The sequence below is a fragment of the Paroedura picta genome, chromosome 4 (assembly GCF_049243985.1).
Source record: "Paroedura picta isolate Pp20150507F chromosome 4, Ppicta_v3.0, whole genome shotgun sequence".
Lineage (NCBI taxonomy): Eukaryota > Metazoa > Chordata > Lepidosauria > Squamata > Gekkonidae > Paroedura > Paroedura picta.
In genome coordinates this window covers 62,300,993-62,323,378 of record NC_135372.1, presented here as the reverse complement: position 1 = coordinate 62,323,378, position 22,386 = coordinate 62,300,993, and the positions used below count along the sequence as shown (strand labels likewise).

General features: G+C 42.7%; 1 protein-coding gene across 1 annotated transcript in view; it reads left to right on the top strand.

Moving 5' to 3' along the window:
- The first annotated feature begins 8,290 nt into the window (after positions 1-8,290).
- The window catches only part of LOC143835467 (calcium-activated chloride channel regulator 1-like), a 45,729-nt gene continuing 31,633 nt past the window's right edge, over positions 8,291-22,386 (top strand). Inside the window, exons 1-5 of the mRNA XM_077333107.1 lie at positions 8,291-8,506; positions 12,093-12,233; positions 15,523-15,673; positions 19,214-19,322; positions 21,839-22,007. Coding sequence (XP_077189222.1) covers positions 8,351-8,506; positions 12,093-12,233; positions 15,523-15,673; positions 19,214-19,322; positions 21,839-22,007 — 726 coding nt within the window. The 5' untranslated portion in view covers positions 8,291-8,350. The remainder of the gene's footprint in view (positions 8,507-12,092; positions 12,234-15,522; positions 15,674-19,213; positions 19,323-21,838; positions 22,008-22,386) is intronic.

Below are 22,386 nucleotides of genomic sequence, written 5' to 3'. Positions count from 1 at the left end.
CTGATCCTGGATTGAACAGGAGTTTGGACTTGATGGCCTGTATGTTGGGTTTTGAGGGTAGGTGGGCAAGCTTTGGTTTATTTTGCATGGTGTGTTTTGCCTGTGTGGCCAGGCTAGTCTGATTTCATCAGATCTCAGAGGCTAAACAGAGTCAGACCTGGTTACGACTTGGGCGGGCGACCAATAAGATTGCTAAACTGAGGCAGGCAATGGCAAATCCTTTCTATTAATCTTGCCTTAAAAACCCCACGAAGAGTGTTATAAGGCAACTTTGACCTGACAGCACTTTCTACCATGTCATTCTTAAATCTTGGGCTTAACATTGGCCTGATATGGACCTGTGTCTTCTGTTCCCTGCTGAGATTACTTTCCTCTTACCTAGTGCATCTGTTGTCAGCTAGGAACTTGTTTTCCCCCCCTGTTGCATCATCTTTACATAATGGTCTGTCCCATTTTAGACAAGCATTTAGAAAGGATATAAAACATTTATTTTTTCAGAGGCCTAATGTTGATATTGGTGAATTTGTAGGGTAATATTATGAAAGAAAAGCTTTGAATTTGTTATCCAGTTATGTTTTCTGTGCTATGCATGGCACTATTTAAAAATTGATTTTGTGTTGGTTTTCATTATTTTAAAAAACCTTGTTGTTAGTTGACTTGAGCCTTTTTGAAAAGGTAAATTTGTGGGGGGAAAACATCTAAATATGTACAAGCCTATGTTTTGCATCCCATCACTGCATCCCAAGATGAGATCAGTATGCAATTCTCTGGACCTGGATGGCCCAGGCTAGCCTTAACTCATTAGATCTCAAAAGGTAAGGAGGTCACCTTACTTAGTTAGTATTTGGATGGGAAACTAGCAAGGCTTGGCAGGTTTTGGCAGGCAATGGCAAACCACCTGATTTTTCTTGCCTTGAAAATCTTATGGGGTTGCTGTAATTCATCTGTAGCACACGTGCACAAATGTACACAAACACTCTTTTCCTGATTTTCATACTTTCAGTTATAAGAAATTAACATTTTCATATGCACTGTGGAAAATTGAGCTTTAAACTTTTTATGTTGTTTATTTTGGCAATTCAGAGTAGGGTTGGGTTATTTGACTATATTCCTGTCACTCCAGTCCCATGAGAAGTGGCCTATTTAGAGTTGTGATATGAGGACTGACAGGGGATCATGGAGGGGCAGTTTTAAATCATTAAGGACATGTCTTGCCTTATGACTTAAGATTAAGGCCCATTCTGCACCAGGATCAATGTGGCAAATTGGTTTCGGAAAGAGGAAGTGGAATTTTAAATAGTGGAATTCGACTTAACGCATACCTGCCTTTGTAGTGGAATCCAGTTGCATTTCAATCGTTTCCCACAGGTTTCCGGTCTTGGCAAAAATTGCTAGAAAGGAAGCAATATTTGCCCTGCTTTGTCCCGCCCCTGGCCATCAATCAAACAAGCAGCCAATGGGTGGTTGCTACCATGCTCCGGAAAAGCCTCTTTGCCTTTAAGAACATGTTTTTTTAAAAAAGAAAAAGGCACGTTGCAACGAATATGCCTTGATTCCTTGCTTCCTCCTAACGTAGAGACCCATCTAGCTGGCAGCTGGCCTGTGAGCTGCCGTTTCATCGTTGCCACGCTCCCCCGAGTGAAAAAAAAATCCCCCCCCCCGTGCACTGGCGCGATTTTCGGCCGAAAATAAAGGGAACTTGCAAACGGGGCTGTGTTGTGCTTGGTGACTTAAAGCAGCTCTGTGGAGGGACTGCAGCCGGAGAAGCCTCGCTGGGTGAATGAAGGCTCACTGGTTCGTTGCTCTCCGCTCGCTCCAAGAATAAAAAATGGAGATCGCTTTGCCGGAAGATCAGAGGAGAGAGCCAGGGGGAGGGACTTTGCTGAAACTGCAACAATGGTAACGCACAGAACTTTTTCGCTAGTGTTGCAGATTGGTTGCAAGAGTGTAGTGCTTTCCAGAGGGTGAATCCACTTTTGGGATTTCCCTGGAAGCGCTACAACGAAGTGCTTTTTGGTGATCGGTTTCAGGAGTGTGGCAGATTGTGTACGATGTTGTGCATAACTGCATTTTAGTAGCGATTACAATTTGCCACACTCCTGCTACATTAAACCTGTGTGGAATGGGCCTAAGGCAAGCCTTAATCTGCTACAAAGTTCACCACATGCCCCGAACCTCTCTGTACAGCAAAGGGTACAAAGGCATGTGTTTTAATCGTAATCACCCTATACAGCTAAAAACAGGGGTTTTTTTTTAGTGAGGCTCACAATTATTTTATACAAAAAAATAAGTCCATACATTTAACTATCATGGTATAAAAACATTTTCCTCATGCTTTGAGCTGTACTCATATTCAACACATTCAAACAGCTGTGTTTGATGTGGACGACCACAAGTTGTTTGCCTGCCATCTTACCAGTGCTGGGATTTGGGGGACAACCCTACAGCAGCTGTTCTCCTTTCTCCGGAACCCGACACAGAGGGTGTCATTGGGGGAGGAGCTATTGCATCCCTATTAATTCCCTTGTGGAGTTCCTCAGGGAGTGGTTCTCCCCCCCCACATTGTTTAACATCTTTATGCACCCTCTGGCCCAGCTGGTCCAGAGCTATGGGCTGGGTTGTAACCAATATGGGGATGACACCCAGCTCAATGTCCTAATGGACAACTGCCCGGACTCCACCCTGGATACATTTGCCTAAGGTGACCAGATTTCAACATTGGTAAAGCGGGATACCATTGACCGGGGGGGTTCTTGATTAAAATTTTGGTCTATATGGAGCAACAAAAAGTCTCATAGAACACATAGAATGCAAAAATAGTATTGTAATATATATTTTTAAATTTCAACATAAGTACAATTTGCCAGGTGCCCCCAGATGTCCCTACAAAAGTGGGAAAATCTGGTCATCTTAAAATCATTTGCCAGATGTTTGGAAGCCATAGCTGGATGGTTAGAGCAGAGTCGCCTGGAACTCAACCCCTCCAAGATGGGGGTCCTGTGGCTGGGCAGGAAGGCAGCAGATCAGGAAACATGTTTGCCCACACTGGCTGGGTACAACTTAACATCTTTCCCTCAGCCAGGAATTTGGGTGTGATCCTGGATGCCTCCTTTTCTATGGAGTCCCAGGTCACAGGAGTAGACTGCACAGCATTTTTCCATCCCCACCAAATAAGGCTACTAATGCCCTATCAGTCTTCAGATTGCTTAGGCATAGTCATCCATGCAACGGTCACCTCCAGATTGGTCTTTTGTAACACACTCTAAGCAGGCCTTACAGCTGGTACAAAATGTGACTGCTAGAGTCCTCACTGGAACATCTTGGAGGGCCCATATCCAGCCTGTGCTGAGACAGCTGCAGTGGTTGCCAGTTGCAGCTTGGATCAGGTTCAAGGTTTTGGTATTAACTTTTAAGGCCATTCATGGTCTGGGCCCCACATATCTTTGGGACAGCTCACCTCCTTATGCCCCTTGCCGGGTGTGTATTTGGTGGCTGCTAATCTGTTGGAGATCCCTGGCCTGAAGGAGGTGTGTTTGGTCTCGACCTGGGCTAGAGCCTTTTCAGTCCTGGCCCCGACCTAGTAGAATGAGCTCTCAGGTGAGCTGTGCTCCCTGATAGACCTGTCTCAATTCTGCAGGGCTTGCAAAACAGAGGTCTTCCGTAGGTTCTTCGGTAAGGTGACCAGATTTTAACATTGGTAAAGCGGGACACCATTGACTGGGAGGTGTTCTTGATTAAAATTTGGTTTATATGGAGTAACGAAAATTTTCATAAAATGCATAGCACGCAAAAATAGTATTGTAATATATATTTTTTACTTTCAACATAACTACAATTTGCCCCCAGATGTCCCTCCAAAAGTGGGACAATCTTGTCACCTTATTCTTTGGTTGAGGCCAAGGCGAGTAAGATCTGGGCCCTTCCTTGAGTTAGCTGGAACACCAGGAAGCCTTGGCAGCCGTCTGGAGGTTTGGTAATGAGTCTGTAAGGGAGTGGGAGTCTGGTTACCACCTGGGGTAGGTTTAATCAGGTTTTAATTGAGGTTGGATTTTAATGTTTTTATGGGATTTGTGACCTGCTGTGAGCCACGATGTGGAAGTGGTGGGATATAAATCAAATCACATCTTAAGTAAAATAATAATAAATAAACATGTTTGATCATGTTGTTGAACACTAGAAAGGGGCTCAAAGCAGCTTAGAATTGTCTTCCATTCCTCTCTCCACAACATACACCCTGTGAGATAGGTGGGGCTGAGAGAGCTCTGACAGAACTGCTCTGTGAGAACAACTCTAACAGAACTGTGACTGGTCCAAGATCACCCAGCTGGGTGCATGTGGAGGAGCAGGGGATGAAACCTGGTTTGCAAGATTAGAAACCACCTCTTTTAATCACCAAACCAAGCTTATTCTCCAAGCCTACAGAAATCAGTGCATTCCTTTCCACAGCAAATATTCCCTGGGCTTGGGTGGGAGAAATGGAGGAAGTATGGTACTCCTATGAAATCTATGTTTATATGCTGTTTAGGGATCTCTGTTTCATTTGAACATAATTTTATGGATTTTGGGCAATATGGGACAATTATGGATTTTAGTTGGACTCCGGGGAATGCTAGAGGACAGGAAGGCCTGAAGGATCATTGTCCATGGGGTCGCGATTGGTCGGACATGACTTTGCACCTAACAACAAGTTGGTTTAGATACAATTCATACTTTCAGCCAAAGGTATTCAAAACAGAACCGGAATAGTATAGTGTGTGTGAGGAAGGGTATAATTTTCTCCACTTGGTCACATAGCCTTCCAATGTGAACTGGATTTTGTATGTCATTTTCCTAAAGTAAAGGACAGTAAAATGAATACCCAGCTTGCTGCTGAGGGGTAAACGGTAATGACTGGGGAAGGCACTGGCAAGGCCACCCTGTATTGAGTCTGCCATGAAAACGCTGCAGGGCGTCACCCCAAGGGTCAGACATGACTCGGTCCTTGCACAGGGGATACCTTTACCTTTTTAAAGGACAGTACAGAACCATTACTAAACAACTGCCTGTATTTCCTGGCCATTTCACACACTATATGTAGCCAAACTCAAATTTGCCATGGAATTTCCCAGAGCCTCCTTTCCTTGTTCCCCCTGATCTTGTTACTTCCTGTTCTGCAAGAGAATCAGAGAACTGCTGGAAAAACAAGGTACTCTGTCAGTATTGAAATGTCGGTCTTTTAGACCCAGAGTAGATCTGTGATAGTGCCCAGTTTGTTTGTGTATATCCATGTATTCTGTAGTCATGTATGCAGTGATGGGGAGGATCCATTTTTACAATAAATGTTAAGAACAAAAGGGGTTCATGTGTGAAGGGAGAGGGGGGGAGAGAGAGGGAGAGAGAGAGAGAGAGTGGGAGAGAGAAATTCTTCATCTTCCTGATGCATTGTCTTCCCAGGTGTTTCCCCCCCCCTGGTGATCTTTGACCCCATCTACATTACGTGGTTGGATTAGACATGAGTTTAAACAAATGGTTCTGCTGCTGTCTTGTCTCCTTTGAAACCTTGTGTTAAATCTCAGCACGAATTTCAAAGTTCTAAATGGGAGTGTCTCCTGGCACCATGGCAGGTTACTTCAGTGCAGTTTCAGCCTTCCAGGGCATTTGATGAGAGACCTCGAAGTAGCAGTCTTATTGCAAAAGAACTTCAAGAACAGACTGGAAAGAGAGATTGCAGAGATGCAAGTCATTACAACACTCAAAACTATGGAATCCCCAGGACTCAACAGGAATATTGGTTTCTTATCTCATTACACATGCTAACATCATTCATCTCTTATATCTATACTAGGAAGAAAGCCCATTGCGAGCAGGAATGCAATGGGCGCTAGAACCCAGGGGACACCGGGAGGTGCAGGTCTCTCTCTCTCTCTGTCTCTCTCTCCCTCTGTCTCTCCCTCTCGCTGTGTGTTTGTTGATGTGCCTCGCAGCAGGAGGCATAGCAGGTAATGAGATTTTGGCCAGTCCACTGTGGCATTAGAATTTATTTTTTTCCTGAGCAACACATACAGGGTTTGAAAAAAGATGAATGGATGAACAGGGAAAATTCTGATATGCCACACAGTGTGAGTGGCATTGTCTGAACTCTCTGTTAAAATGGAATAAAAGAATCATGGTAAATCAGACTAAATGGCTTGCCAGGACAGGCTTTTTCTACTGCATGCAACAAGGGTTTAATATACATTTATGTGACAAGCAGCATGAATTTTTTTTGCCAAAGTCACTACCAGGCTGGCCTTGTTTACACAAATCTTGTTCTAGAAGAGGTTTCCTTCAAGAACAGCCTCATCCTTTCTTTCCAGGTTGTGGATAGTTAATATAAATCAGATGTAGCAGTGTAAGGGTTTCCACTGAGTTGTACACATGTGCGTGCATGCTCTTCATTTTTCACTCATTCTCATTTTACCTTTTGTTCCAAAACGGTCAGGATATATGAGCTATCTTTTTGCAGCCTTCATTTGCCCTTCATTTGTATTGGGGACTGGTGTGACTTGGTGTTACAGGCTGTGGTTGGGGTAGGGGTAGAGTTATAGATTATTTTAACCTGCCATCAAGCACTTTTGTTGTTTCTGTTTTATGGGGTTTTATTCTTTTATTGTAAACTGCCATGAGTTGGACTGGCTTTGAGAGTGGTGATGGATAAATTGTAGTAGTAGTAGTAGTAGTAGTAGTAGTAGTAGTAGTAGTAGTAGTAGTAGTACCATTTCCATGGTACAAACCAAAACTCTGGCAGATTCTCCAATTTAATTGCAGAACTTTAGTCTATCAGTTCCTATCTGTCATATAATCATATTGTCACTTTACCAGGTACAAAGGGAAGGAAATTAGTAGTGAACCTAGGAATCCAACTGGATTAAACCCTAAAAGATATATGAATAGATCTCTGGAACATTTTTATAAGTAAGCAGCAGGCAAAGGGAGGGGGGTATTCAGATCAGAGCTGCAAGATATGGATGAAGAAGTTCAATTGCTCCTCCCAGCCTAAGAGCTCCTATTTGCTTTGCAGGGTAAACACAAGTTTTGATTCTGCAGTTATGATTTGCCAGCGTATTTTCAACACATCGGATTCTACATGTTGACCCCAAATCTGTGTCTGGCATTCTGCACCTGTGGTTTTCTCCCATCACTGGTTAGGACTCCAATCACAGCATGTGTTTTGCATTTTTTGTCGGGAGAGTGAGTGGTTCCACCTCCCATCATGCCTCCCCCTTTTTATTTAGCCTGAGCTGTGCAATAAGGCACTTGTGCCATAACTCAATCAAAAATAAAGAAAAAACTTGTGCCTCCATCCCTCGATTCCTGAGGCACTCAAATCACCCAGGCAAGGTGCGAGGTTCTTATACTGATGTGTGCTCAGTCACCATGCATGCATGAAGGTATAGCATGTCTGCCGCCATTACACAACTGTTTATCTGCACAAATATTACCAACTTGCCCATTGCACCTTAAGTCATGAAAGTAAAGTGCATTTAGATGATGCAGGGGGAGGGGAGGATGTCAAGTCTTAGTTTTTGTTACTTTTAACCTTCTGGAGCATTCCCAGGAAGTGGGCACTATTGTTATTGCAAATTCGCATTTTCATGTGATCATGTTAATTTTTTTTTAATACAGAGAGAAGGGGGAGGGCGGGAGGGGAGGCAGATAGCAGGCAGAGTTGATACATCATCGCTTGAAGCAGGAATGGATGCAGAAGCAGATTTGAATCCAGAGCTTCCTCATTGGATAACTGCGAATTGCCTTCCAAAAGGAGGGGGAGAAATTGCGTTTTCTGAGGATTCTCAAACCGCATAGCAAACAGGGATTGATTTTTGATCTGCTCCTTAAGAGCCTGATCTTTGAGCAAAAGGTTTGTTATTCTCTGGGACTTTAGAAAGACCATTGTGGCATTTTTCGCAGCTGCAGAAACAGTCAAGGACCCTTCAGTCCATCTGATAATCTCACCCCACCCAGGGATTATTTTGAGTTGTTTTTGTCCTTTCATTACAGCTATGCATTTTTTCTATGCACAGCTATAAGGCAAACAAATTTTAAAATGCTGTTTAGATTAAGTTTTAAAATATTTGTACTGTATTAATGGCAAGAGCAGGACAAGGAAATACAACTTGCTGATTAAAATATCTCATCCTCGGAGATTTCCCCTGATTGTTAACTTGTAACCATGAACTCTTTGCTGTGACAAACTGAAGAATTTCCTTAACAGTTCAAAGTTCTGTCATAAAATACACAGGAGTTTTCTGCATATATAAGTAGTTGCACATACAACTCTTTTGTGCCATTATTATTCTCACTGGAGGTGGTATAACTGGTAGAAATAAAGATGATGGTCAATGTATGGCAACTTGCCTTGGTGTTACAATTACTACATGGAGCGCCAGGTTCCTTGGTAAAACTCAACAATGGTGGGTTTGAAGACATTGTTATTGCAATTAATCCTCAGTTACCAGAAGATGACAAAATTGTCAACAGTTTAAAGGTAAGACTCTGAACATTTTTTCATTGTATAACTTTTACATTAGTGACTTTGACATATTTTTATTTATTAGTATATTCATCTTGTATTCTGCAAGCAGGGATATGCACATTTCTAGGCATTTCCTTGGAAATTTCCCCAAGATTTCTTAAATGTATAATGCAGCGGTGGAACTCCCAGATCTATATATCCCATCCTCTGCATAGGTTTTCCTGCTCTGTATTGGAGGACAGGCCTTTATGGTGACAGAAACTTTGTATCTTTTTGATATTTTCGATTTTTCTAATACTTGTGGTATCTTGGATATCAGTGTAAGGCTCATAAATAATGCAAGAGAAGTGCTAACTGTTCTGAGGTATACCATGTCCCGAGCCTTTTGAGGGGCAATGCACTAGCATCCCTTCTAAAATGTATGAATAGTCCTTTTTCAAATGCTGTCACTAAGCAGGGTGTCTTGGTCAAGATTGGTATCAAATTTCAACTTCCTATCTATTTCAGGAATGTTTTGGGGTGCGCTTCTTACCTCTCACTTAAAGAGATGTACCTATTTCACATAATGCCAGTAGTAATGAATCTGAGGCTAGTGTATTAGATTTTAGGCTAGTAAGTTCAAACAGTACAGAACTGCACAGAGGACACTAGTGCCACCATTTCTTTTCTGGCCCTGTACTTTTTAAGTGAAGCCTGACAGAGAAAAAATTAATAGAATAGCATTTCACACCATTTCTCTCTTCACTGGTAAAAGCTCCACCTGCTAAATTCCTCTGTCAACTTGAAGAAGAGTTATGTTTTTGTACCCTACTTTTCTCTACTCTAAGAAGTCTCAAAGTGGCTTTCATTCACCTTTCCTTCCTCTCCCCATGACAATGTGAGGTAGGTGAGACTGTGAGATTTCTGAGAGAACTGTGACTGGCCCAAGACTTCATGCGGAACAGTGAGGGTAACAAACCAGTTATTAAGTTTAGATTGGATAAAGGTGCTGGAAAAGGGCCAATAAATGTGACAGCAATCCTAGTCACCAACAAGGATGACTTAGATGGGAAAAGTTGTCAGAGAAGTGAGGATGTAAAAGAATTTCATATTTTGCTGGTTTGACCAGATTTTCAATGGAGTCTTTTAGGAAGAGGTGAAATTGTGGATGCCATTCAAACAGTAGGATGAAATTTTGCCTGCTAAATATGTTTGATTCACAGACAGATTAAAGTAGGAAAATAAATGTCAGCAGACCATTCTTTTTTCCTGCTGATTACAGTGATCACCTATGTAGCAAGGTTTCATGGCAGAGTGGGGAGTTGCTGTTGGAAAAAATTATTATCTGGGAAGTTTGTTATAAAAAATAGCAGAGTTACTGCATAAATGATGAGACCAGACAAGGCAGGTATACTGTATATATAAAAAGACAATTTTACTAGCTAAACAGGATGGGGGAAACTGGAAGATAAAACAAAACAAAAAATGCATAACTTCCTTAGCTCCACACAGCAGCTCTACACCTCAGCTGTTACATGGTGAAGATTCAAGATGGATCTACCTATCTGCCTAAAGCAGATCTCTTCTCAAAGGGAGGAAGGAGAATTCTTCTCTTCCTGCTAATCTTGTGGACGTGACAAACAAGAGTTAGGTAATGGGTGGCCACTAAACAAATCTGCATATCTAAACAGACCACATGACCCACTCTGCCTGTCCCCACTAGCAACAAGTGTAAACAAACAGTTTAACCCTTTCACTGACAGCTTGTGGCTGGCTCTTGCTAAGAGACAAAGTCTAACAGTTCCACCTGGGTCTTGAGAGACATAGTCCAAAACTCTAACCCAGTCCTTCTCAACTTTTTTACCATTGAGAAACCCCTAAAACATTCCTCAGGCTTTGAGAAGCTCCAGAGGTGGTGCCTCATTGGCCATTTTGGGAAGGGGTAGGTGGGTCAACACGATCACATGTGGTCCTATCACCTGATAAACAAATTTTAAATGTATATAATTAGCTCCCACCCATTTAGGAAACCCTTCCAGGGCCATCAAGAAACTCCAGGGTTTCATGAAACCATGGTGAAGAAAGTCTGCTATACAGCGTACCAGGAAAATTCATAACTGTGTGCATTAAGCTTACCAGCTTCTAGGAGGATCAGGTTTAAATGGTAGCACTTTGCAGTCAGTTTTCCATTCCCTAAATAATGTGTTGTTGCCCACAAACTTTACCATTGCCATAGAAAATCTCAGCGCTTTGAAGATTCCACTTCACTTCTCAGCAGGACTTTCTGAGAGGCTGAATCTTATGTACTAAGCCAAAAGAAGTTTCAAAATAGTTTCAGCCAATTATTTTGCAAGCTTGGTTTCAGTAAGAAGGTGAATATGTGGAAATAGGCTCCATTTTAGAGTATAGGGTACTATTGAAACAATGTTTCCCTCCACAAAATGTATTTATTTCTACCTTGCTTTCCCCCCAATGGGGGCCCAAAGCAAAATGCAATATTCTTCTTTCTTCCTCCATTTTATCATCAGAAGAACTCCACTCAGCTTTAGGCTGAGAGAAAGCAAGTGCCTCAAGGACACCCAGCAAAATTCCATGGCAGAGTGGGTCTTGGGTGACATAGTGCAACACTCTGACCACTATATTATTCTGACAATATTCAGAAATGTGGGAGTTGAGCTTACCTGTTTCTAGGAGGATGAGTTGCAGGAGAGATTTCTGTTCCCCTTCTCAAAGCAACATGCCAGCTGAACTGAGAAATGCTTCATGCAAACTGAACATCAGCTCAGGAATGCTTCAAAATTCCTCCCCCAAAGGAAGTCTTCCCAGAATGCCCAAATCAACTCCAAGCTACTTATGTCACAGAATGGAACTTCTGGTGCATCATTGTCTTGGTGTAGATGGTGGCAGTGGGACATTTGGATGCACAGTTGGCCACATGTTACTATTATCAAGGTATTATGCCAGTGCAGATTGCAACATGAATCTAATATAAATAAAATACATAGCCAAATGCTCTTTATATGCACATCTGTTTAAAATCAGTGGTTCACAACCTGGGGATAAGGACCCCTTTGGGGGTCGAACAACCCTTTCACAGGGGTCGCGGCAAGGCGAGCAGCTTGCCCGGGGGAAGGGCACCACCACAATTGCTGCTCCTCCTGCAGGCAGAAAAGAGCGAGATCAGCATGGTGGGACAAGAGGCAGAACTGAACTGAGGAACCCCAGAAAAAAACCCAATTTATATACAATCATGAACAATGGATCTTCACACCATTGGTCAGTTTTGGTTTAATTTCTGTGACAGAACACTTGCATAATTTTATGGTTGGGGGTCACCACAACATGAAGAACTGTATTAAAGGGCCGTGGCATTAGGAAGGTTGAGAACTACTGGTTTAAATGAAATGTACGGAATATGAAAAAGTCACCTGACGAATAAAACAAACTATGGAATGAGGATGGCCCAGAACAAGTAATATTCATCTGAGACATAAGATATGGAAAGGCCAGGAAGAAAGAAGATTCAAATAAACATTGTAGAAATTAAAAGGGCCATATGCTACCCTTCGAACACAGCTCTGACACATACAACATACTTATAATTTTCTTTTGCCATTAGGAAATGGTTGAAGAAGCATCTACTTATCTGTTCAATGCTACCAAACAAAGATTTTATTTCAAGACTGTAAAAATTATAGTTCCTTTGACATGGGCAAGCAAAAGTGAATACAGAAGAGTGACCATAGAGTCCTATGAAAAGGTAAGCATGGAATATATCTGAAGTCTAAACCCTCTACCCCACATCGATAGTGAAAGAAAGGAGAGGAGGCACAGGTCCCAATTCTAAGCAGAGTTAATCTTATGAAAGAGCAGCTTGTAGAGCACATGACCACAACTGCTGAACAAAGGGACTGACTGAGGGAATTAGTTTGCTGAGGAGTTTGAGGGGGAGCAAGAGACAATTAGAGAAATAAAACCTTTTTAAAGCTACTGTGTGTGTTCATTATATGACCTGAGAAAGTATAACACACGGTACAGGATATTGCAGAGTGTCTTGGTATAGGATACTGCAGAGTTTCAGAGAAAGAAACCTAGGGCATTTCATCTAAAAAAATAGCATTACGCCAGAGTAATGGCATAGCGCTAAAAATAATCGCACTTCCAGCCATTCCTCACCTTCTCCCTGTCTCGCTTCCATCTGCCATCTTTTCACGCTCCTTACACTCCGCATGCCTGCTTGAAATGGCAGAAGAGAGCAATGTGCTTTACACGCAACTCTCTTCCACCTGTCTATCAAGCCAATCCTCTATCTCAAACTTTTAAAGGGCCCGCTAAGCCTGCACTTTTTTTTAAATTCAGTCCTTTTCCGTTGAAATGCCTATGCATCTAATCATATTTTAATGCTATTTTAATGCCACCCATTATGGACTCTTGAGTCTTGATACTGGAAAAAAAGAATCTTGTTCCTGATTTTTTTTGGGGGGTGGGGGTTTAGGGAAAAAATATTTTTTGCATTGCCTGCACACTTGTATGCCTATTCTTTGCTCCAGGCAGTTTGCTTTAAAAAAGAAACCATCCATGGGAGAAGGGAGAGGGAGGTGGGTGTGAGGGCAGGACATTGGAGGTGGAGATAGTGCTTCTTTGCCTCCATACATTTCTTTAGCATGTGGCCTGTTGGTTGCTCTCCTGGAGCTTGCACTTTTTAGGTTGGGGAATCCATTTTATGCAATTCCCCAGCTAACGCTTTAAAATGGAGGATATAGCTACCAGTTTGGACACTGGATGTTGGTGCTGTCATGTGAAACACCAAAAATGTAGCATCTTCACAAGGTAAGCATTTCATTATATTTATGGCATGCAGAAAGGCCCCTAATTATTTCCTCTAGGACTATGCAAGCATATTTCTGAGTGATACAGCTACATTTACCTGTGTTATTGTGCCAATGTGTACTCTTCCTCCACAATAGCTATCAGCCAATCTAAACAGTGCGCGATATCATCAGTATTCACACTGGGGAGGCAGGTCTCCACATGATTAAAATGCCCATCCCATTCTCTATATTCCTAACCATTAGATCTCCCGCTACAAGACGCCCACCAGAGAAGGATCCTTGGTGCAATTGAATAGTATTCTTATGTAGACTAGTTTTTAGGTCTTTAATGTTTTTATTGTATGGGATGCACTCTTCTTGGTTGTAAACCACTCCAAGACCTTTTTGGAGATGGGCAGCCTAGAAATCTAAGAAATAAATAATATTAGTTCATTGTGCAAAGAAGGATAGCCTTCTAAAAATTATATCCATCCTCCTCAATCTGAAGGTCTTCACAAATTTTGGGTGCACATGATGCATGCAGCTCTTAGCTCTCAGGGATTAGGCTTGTTCTCTTAAAATTAGGGGTGCTGACCAGGAACAATTGAGATGGAGAGTTATCTAGGCAAGACCTTTATGAATGTGCTAGGACAGCCCCACTCCTTTTTAGATAACTCATATTGATAGTATAGAGATGGAAACTCTCTAGGTTGAAGGGCATCAGGCTTAAGAGGATGGAAATAATTCCTTAGAAGGGATCCTTCCTTTCACAATGAACGAATATCTTCTAATACCAATGATACTCCTCTGGGGAGGTGGGTTTTTAGTAAAGGAGCTCAAATAATTAGGAATATAGAGAATGAGATCTGTCGTGGGTAATTTGATCACATGATGACTTCCCTGCCAGATGTGAAGATGTCAGATATTCTTCACTGTTTTAGACAGGCTGATAGCTAGTGCAAGGAAAGAGCACACATAGGCACCAATGACACAGGGAAATATTTCTGTGTCATTGGGAAATACATGGCCCTAGAGAGAGACACATTAAATTACAGGCAGAAGGCAAAAAGCCAGGAACTCATAGGTCATATTCTCAAAATTACTATCTGTTTCAAGCTCAGGACAAATTAGGCATTTCAGTGTAGTGCTGGGAGGAAGGGCGCTATTGGGCATTGTGGAACTTTCTTAGACAAGCTGAACCTGCACAAAAGAAAGGCTCACTTGTACTGAAAGGGAATCTGGATGCTGGTGATTAATATCCTAAAGTGGACAGAAAATTTAAAAAGTTAAAAAGTTAAAAAAATAATTTACAGAAAGCTGACAGGTGCTGAAGAGCCCCCAGTTATGAATGACACATTCAAAAGGGAAAATATTGATGGAAATGGGCCCACACTTAAGTATGAGTAGGGCAGTGGAGTGGGGTGATATGAGAGCTAACAGAGCCAGGAATCTTCAGTGAGGGAAATGAGATACAGGTGCCAGTATGCCATTGCTAGAAGTATTTGAGCCAAGATGGTGAAGCTGGAGCACTTAGTATTGTTTGACAAATGAGATATCATGGGCATTTCTGAAACCTGGTGAAATGGGGCAAAACAATGGGGCACAGTTATCCCTGGATAGGAACTATATAGACAGGACAGGAAGGGGCATGTTGGAGGTTGCATTGCTCTGCATATCAAAGAGACCATAGGGTCAAAGAAGCTAGGAAAAAGTAGAGGAAAAAGTCTGCCCCATGAAATTACTGTGGGTGAAGGTAATGGGCCCTAAGAGTTGCTCCTCAATCTATATCATAAGGCAAATCTCAAGATGGAGATGGAAATAAGGGAGATGACTAAAGTGGAAAATATTGTAATAAAGCAGAATTTCAACTATTGTCCTGTTGACTGGACAAATATGTGTTTGAGTCAGATCTTAGATACAAGCTTGTTAGACATTAAAGATGAATGAATGATAAGAAATTATGGTCAGTAGGCTGAAATGGGAAGGTGACAAATCACTCCCCTTCATCCTATTCCATCAGTAAACTTCCACAATCACAAGAGACGAGGGGGGGTGTGATTTTACCTCCTTTCCCCTACACACTGTAGTCTCCCAACTAGTGTGGCTATTATCATGGAGAGTACAGTTAACATCTATGGGAATTTTCCTTCAGCAAAGTTTACATAGAACATTAATAATAAATAATGTACAGCCATTTCCTTTCTTGGTAATCTTTAAATCTGGCCTTGCTGTACTTAGGCAGATGTCATAGTGGCTGATCCTTTTTTGAAATATGGAGATGATCCATACACCTTGCAATATGGTGGTTGTGGAGAAAAAGGACGATATATTCATTTCACATCAAACTTTCTAACAGATGACAGTTTGTATGATGTCTATGGACCACGAGGTAAGATTTGTTAATTCAAATAAAATGTTTCCCCCCATAAAATATTCAGTAATCGAGTTTAGACAAGATAAATAACAGTACAAAAATTACTTGTAGAAACCATGAATGGCCTTAGGTTATTTGATATCTCCCTAAGTATGAACATATCCTTATCCATTCTGTATATTTATGAAAAGCCCCAGTGGGTGGAGCATGTCTGGGCCATCCGGACTTGAGTCTGGCCCAATGAGGGTGACTGGGCCGGCCCCTACACAAACTGCCCTCTGTAGCTGACCACTTACCTTGTGCATCTGCCATGCTCCAACTGGGCGGCAGCAGCCATCAGGAAGAGGTTGCAGCGGCCCCCAAGAGTAGGTGGTGATGGTGGCTGGGAGAAGGTGGTGGTGGCAAACAGGAGGAGATGGTGGTGGTGGCAGCGCATGGGAGAAGGCGGTGGCAGCCGCCAGTAGGGCGAGGCAGTAGCCATGAACAGCAGGATGCAATGGTGACCCCTGCCAGATTTTGGTGGTAGCATCCAGGAGAAGGTGATGGCCACCACCACAACCAGCCAATGCCAGCTGGCAGCTGGCAGAAGGTGGCAGCCATGCATGGGAGAAGCTGGTGGCAGATGCAAGCTGGAGGCAGCAGCCGCGCTGCACACCAGGAGGTGGCGGTGGCTGCCAGCATCCGGCGCTGGAACCGCCACCATTGAACAGGTGCACGTGGCCCATGTGACAGCTTGGAGGTCACCTGCTGTCAGCATGGAGCCACTGCCTGAGGCTGTGCACAGCGCGCTGCCTACACAGTGGCCTCTCCGATGAGCCACCGGCTGCACCACAGGGGACCTGGCGCTGATGTGGGAGCCTTCCTGAAGTTACTTCTGTGCCCTGTCCACCCCTTGCCACCCCTGCCTTCCCCCAAATACACAATCCTGCTAGCGCCCACTGCTTTTCTCCTGGCAGTGGGCTTTTTACTAGTTTATTCATAAAAAAATACTCTGCCTTTCTGCCCTATCAGGAACACCAAGTCATATAGGAACATATTTCATATTTATAAATGTTGGCTTGGATCCCATGGAAATTCTCTTCTATCAGAAGGGATTTCCATCAGTGGAAGGTGATTCCTTACCTTACTTCCCCCTCCTGCTGCAGTCCCAAATGGCCTTCCCAGTGCTTGTCCTGGGAGACAGCATTCCCAGTAACATCTATATACATAAAAAGTGATTCATACTCCTAACAACATGCTGAGGGTTCCAAAGACTCATATTATTGGAATCTCCCCTCACTCAGGGCCAATTGCTGTGCTTGCTCAGGATTCTGCACCCCTTCCTCCCTTCAGGATTTCTGTGAAGGAAGCCTCTAACAGCCCCTGACTGAGATGAGGGATGCATTTCTGAGAGCAATGCAGGAGAGTCCGTGGTCATGGGCATGCATTCCTTTTGAGCGGGGAAAGCTCTCCTCTTCTGCCTAACCACTGGCTGACAGAGAGGCCACAGAAAAGCTCCTTATCACTTAAAATACTGCTCTGGCCATGTCTCGCTGCTCAATGGAAGACACAGCCAAGCCATGCATGTCTCTTCTCTGCAAGTCTTGGAACATTTGAGGCCTACCGTACAAGGTTGTTGTGCAGATGGAACTGGATGCTGTTGCAGAAGTTCTTTTGCCTCCTGCACAACAGCTCTGTCCACCCACCAAGACAGCTGTTTCTGTCTGGGGAGCTGATTTTTATAGTCTGGAGATGAACAGCTATAGTAGAGATGATGGTAGAGGCTTGCAGGCTGAGGTTGGGGTGGAATGGTGTGGGTGTGTTCCACCTGGGCTATGAGCTTCGGCCAGCCCTTACCAGCAACTGTTCGTATTTTGGGGTACAAACAGACCAGAATGGGTCCTGCGAGTATGGAAAGTGTCAGAAGTTCTAAATAAAGAATATTTACAGCCTGAAACTGTAAATGCTAAACAGTTAAATGGCTGGAGAGACATAGGAACCAAAGTGACTTTTCTCAAGCTTGGCTTGGTAAATAAAAATCAGTATTTTCCAGGAAGGTCCTACAAAATCAAAGATATAAGTGGCCCAGAATTTCAAATGGAGTTAGCTTTACAGGAAAGTAGACAGTGAGACTTTGTGGGGAACTAGGTACATCCACATTTATTAGGCAACAACTTGGCCTTGCGGACAACAACAGGGACTGCATTGGCCAGCAGGAGGCCTCAGGCTTCAGAAGGGCAGACATCACCAGCCAAGCAACAAACTGTGCTAGCCAAAGGTGTCTGTGCCATGTGCACTAGCCTGCCATCTGAGGCTCCACCTCCCCAGTCTGTTCAGGCTGTCTGGCCTTTAAGGTTCCAGTAGCACCCCCAGGGGTGCAGGTGGCCAGAGTGGATATACACTATACAGAACCCAGTGTCTCTGGGCTAGGGGTACTGGCCTGGTTTCCTTTCCTCCTTCTCACTGTCTGCTCGCATCTCGCCTATCTCCTTCACTCCTTCTTGCTCTCTCTTACTGTTTCTTGACATTCTTCTCCACACTCTTCCACTTTATTATCTGCCCTCTGTTTCCTTTCCCTTGCATTTGACCCCCCTGTCTTTCACTCCCTTTTGTCCACCCATCATTCCAATCCCTTCCTCCACCCAAGGGCACAAAGACCCCACCCTTGGCATCCTTATTGGTCCCACTCAGGGTGTTGCTTCCTGGCTTTAAGGCTGTGCCCTTCCCTTACATCATGACAAGCCAGGCAGGCCACTTGACAGTTTCCCCAGCTCTTCCTCCCTGGTGCTGTGGAGGTCTTCATACCACAAGTTGCTGGTGTTGTTGAGTCTCACCTGGCTCCTGAAGGCTTGGCCAGGCTGGGCACTGATGTCCTGTTTTGCTGGCTAGTAGGTTGTAGAGTTGGCACCGTAGGGTGTGGAATGTGCTGGTGATCTGGCTGGGCTTCCCTGCTGCCTGTGTTTGTCTGGTGGAGTCCCCTCCCATCATCCCCCTCCATCCCCCAATGCCCTTGTTCGGGTAGGGGAGAGTGGTATTTTCCGCCATGTTGGGTATTTTTATACTCTTTTAACGGGGGTTTTAATGGAGGATTTTAAGACTATTGTTACCTGCCATGGGCCTGTAGGGAGCGGCAGGAAATAAATCGAATAATAATAATAATAATAATAATAATAATAATAATAATAATAATAATAATAATAATAATAATAATAATAATAATAATAATAATGCCTTTGCGAGTCAGCCCTGTAGTTTGGGTCCCAGCCACAGGTCTTGGGGTGACCCAATGCCATACCTCAGGGGTGTGAGGCTGCCCAAGTTGGAGTCTGGGGCACCAGGACAACCATCTTATAGCTGTATCATACAACTGTTCTTCAGTTTAATGTGTTTAAATGCTATAGGAATCCTGATACTGAAAACTTGGCTATCACTGTTCTAACTACCCAGATGCTGTTTTGTGTGTACAGTGTTTTCCATTTGAGAGTTTTTGAAAAAAGCTGATAATCAACATCTAACTAACTGTATATTGTAAATGTAAATAATGTGTATGAATTCATTTTTACTGATTTTGTACAGGTAGAGTCTTGGTCCATGAGTGGGCTCATCTCAGATGGGGCGTATTTGATGAATACAACAATGATGCTCCTTTCTATACTGCTGGACAAAACAAGGCTGAAGCAACAAGGTACCAACCCAGATGTTTGGGTCGATGTGAATAATATTTGATGCTGATCTAGAAACTAGGCAGTAGCTTGCTTTAATTTTTTTTTTCACTGTTGACTGGTCACACAGGGCTGAATTTGGACAATTGTGTTAGAACCTGCCCAGAGAAATCCCACAACTGTTGATGCCACCTATGAAGCTGCACTTGCACTTCCAATCTAGTTTTAATAAATCACACTAGCAATCAGGAAAAGTCGTTTGTATCAAGATAAGTCATTATTGCAGCATGCATCTTTCTTGACTGCTTCTATTGGCATTTGCGCACAAGATTTCTCCCTTGATTCAGCTTTTTTTCAATTTCCTTTTAAAGTCATTAGTTTCAATAGATGTAACACAGTGTTCATCCACTTAAAATTAAAAGATCAGGAACTGAACCCCTCACACAAAGGATCTTTCTCTCCTTTCTCCAACTATCAGACAGTTAGGATAAAGCACCTCTCTTATATATTATTAAAATTCTCACTTGCTGAGTGGAGGAGGCCTTCAAAAACCAAAGAAATCGGAAATTATGGCAGAGTGAGATAGGTACTGCATTTAGCCAGGAGGGTGAGAAAACCACAACTCAATTCCAGAATTTTATCTGCAGGAGTTTTCATTGAGTGTATGTATTAAGATTGTCGTCTTGCAGGTGTTATCTGAGGAAGGCAGGGACATGAGGGGCACTGTTGAGTAATGGCATTGGGTCACTTCTGGGGAAAACTGAAAGTGATGTCATGCTTCTCTTGGAATTGCCAGAAATTCTATGAAAGGTATTACATCAGTTCCAGGTTTCCCCCAGAAGTAACATGATGTTGTTACCCGATACTGATTTTTCTCTGCAGTGCTATCAGCCAAGAAGAGTTGGGAGGCAGGAGATCTCCCACCAGCTGAAGGCAAATGTCAAGCCTAGTGTTTACACATATGTTTATTTAGTCATGTATACTGTGGGTGTATATGTGTGTTGAATATTTCTAACAAAACCAGAGTTGTGTGCGCTTTCTCACCGCACTTCATTCCTTTTAGCCATTTTCTCCCAGCCTGGTTCCAATGCTAGAAGTGGGCATGGCTGAGGAGAAATGCTGAAACTGATGGAGACATCCATAAGACACAGAGAGGGAACAGGTCCCATTTTTCCACATCAGTGCTCTTTATTTTTATTTTAAGACAAACTTGCTTTATAGCTCTCCCCCCCCCTTTCTGTCTGCTCTGTTTCCTAGTTTTAAAAGGTTGCTCGCCATTTCTGCTTTAATTCAGCTCATAACTGCTGGGAGTCAACAATATTTATTGGGGAAATAGATCTTACTGCAACCCCAGTGTTGCCCCCCCCAGATGCTTCTTTTAAAAGGAAAATTAAAGATGCCAGGAGTTCTGATCTATCTGATCTGGTTTAGCTCTAGGACACTGAATGTTTGCAAGTGTTGGCTGCTCACAGGCCAAATACCTGTCCCCTGCCCCCACAGCCCTGTGGCTCTTTCAGCCATGAAATCCAGCACAGGTGAGAAGGCAGGAATTTTCGCTTCTCCCATGCAGTGGAGGGTGTGTTTATTTACAAATAGCAGTTTTTCACTGTAGGATCTGATTAGTTAATACCCATCTGCACCTGCCTACAGTGTGATCACGAGTGGAATGGACACTTCTTTGGCCGGTCCCTATAGCAGGGTGACTGTGGGTGCCATGGCCCCCATCCACATCTTTTCTGGTGTCCATCAAGTGTTTTAGAAACTGGCCAGGACCAGGAGGGGCTTTTGCCCAGGAGGGCTTCTGACTGGCTGTGCAGATTTTTTTTTAATTGCTTTGGCAACCTTTGCCAACACATTCCAAAGATCTTTACTGCGCAATTGAAAGTAAACTGTAAGTATGCAATGAAACCCTTTACAATAATATATTCACTAAGAGGCATCATGTTAAGCAGATCTTCTTTCTTTCTTTAATTTCTTTAATTTCTTTATGTTATTTAGTTATTCATGTTATTTATTTATACACCGCTGCTCTCAAATGTTTTGTGGTGGTTCACAAAATCCATAAAAACAATAAAATCCCATAAAATCACCCATTAAAACATTTCTGCCTGAAATGTTGAAGAGTTACTATTCGAGTTATGCATGACCTCCTTCCCTGACATTTTGTGATTAGTCCTTCCTCCATTGGCCATCATGTAGTGCTTATGTGTCATGGGTCAGAATTCCAAAGAGGCTCACAGGCTCAAAAACTTTGGGAATCCCTGCCCTAAAGCATATTAAGCTTCAACAAACAAACAAGCAAATTTTAAAGATTTTCTGTAGCCATTTGAGGTTGCTCTGGGTGAAAGGATTGTCTGATAACCTAGTTTGTTAGGCACTCTATCCTGTTTTAGCAGCCGTGGCTCGGTGTTTTTGGGCCATTGTGGATACAGTGTATTAATGAATCTACCATCCCACTGTAATATTTCTTTTCTCCTCAGATTAATATTTTATTAACACCATTACATCAAAACAACTATTTTTCTCTTATACTGATTAGATGCTCAGCTGATGTCACTGGTCAATATGTATTCCCGACTAAAGATGGCAAAACCAGAACCTGCAAATATGATTACCGAACTCAGGTGTATGAAGCTGGATGCCAGTTTGTACCAGACAGAAAGCAAAGTACTCCAGCATCTATAATGTACATGCAAAGCCTCTCTTCAGTAAGTATGACTAATGTCAGCTGGGAAGCTGTGGGATTTACTCTGATCTAAAATCTGCCCCCAAGAATTCAAGATACTGTCTATGTCCAGTTTTGATGAAGGTTAGTTCAGAAGTTTGGATTCCTATAGCCAATCAACATTTAAAAACCAATTTACCACATTTAATTCAATTTTACCAACAATAAAATAATATTCTACCAAAATATGACAGCAACTTATAATGTATCTCTGCTTCTCTTACTCCTCTATGCAAAGGTACCTTCTACTTTTTCTTCTTTTATTTAATTCCCTCTGTGTTCTTGCCTTTCTTGATTGTCAGTTCTATTCTTTGACATTTGAGCTTTGATCTTATTTTCCACTATTGCTTTCTTCAGTTTTT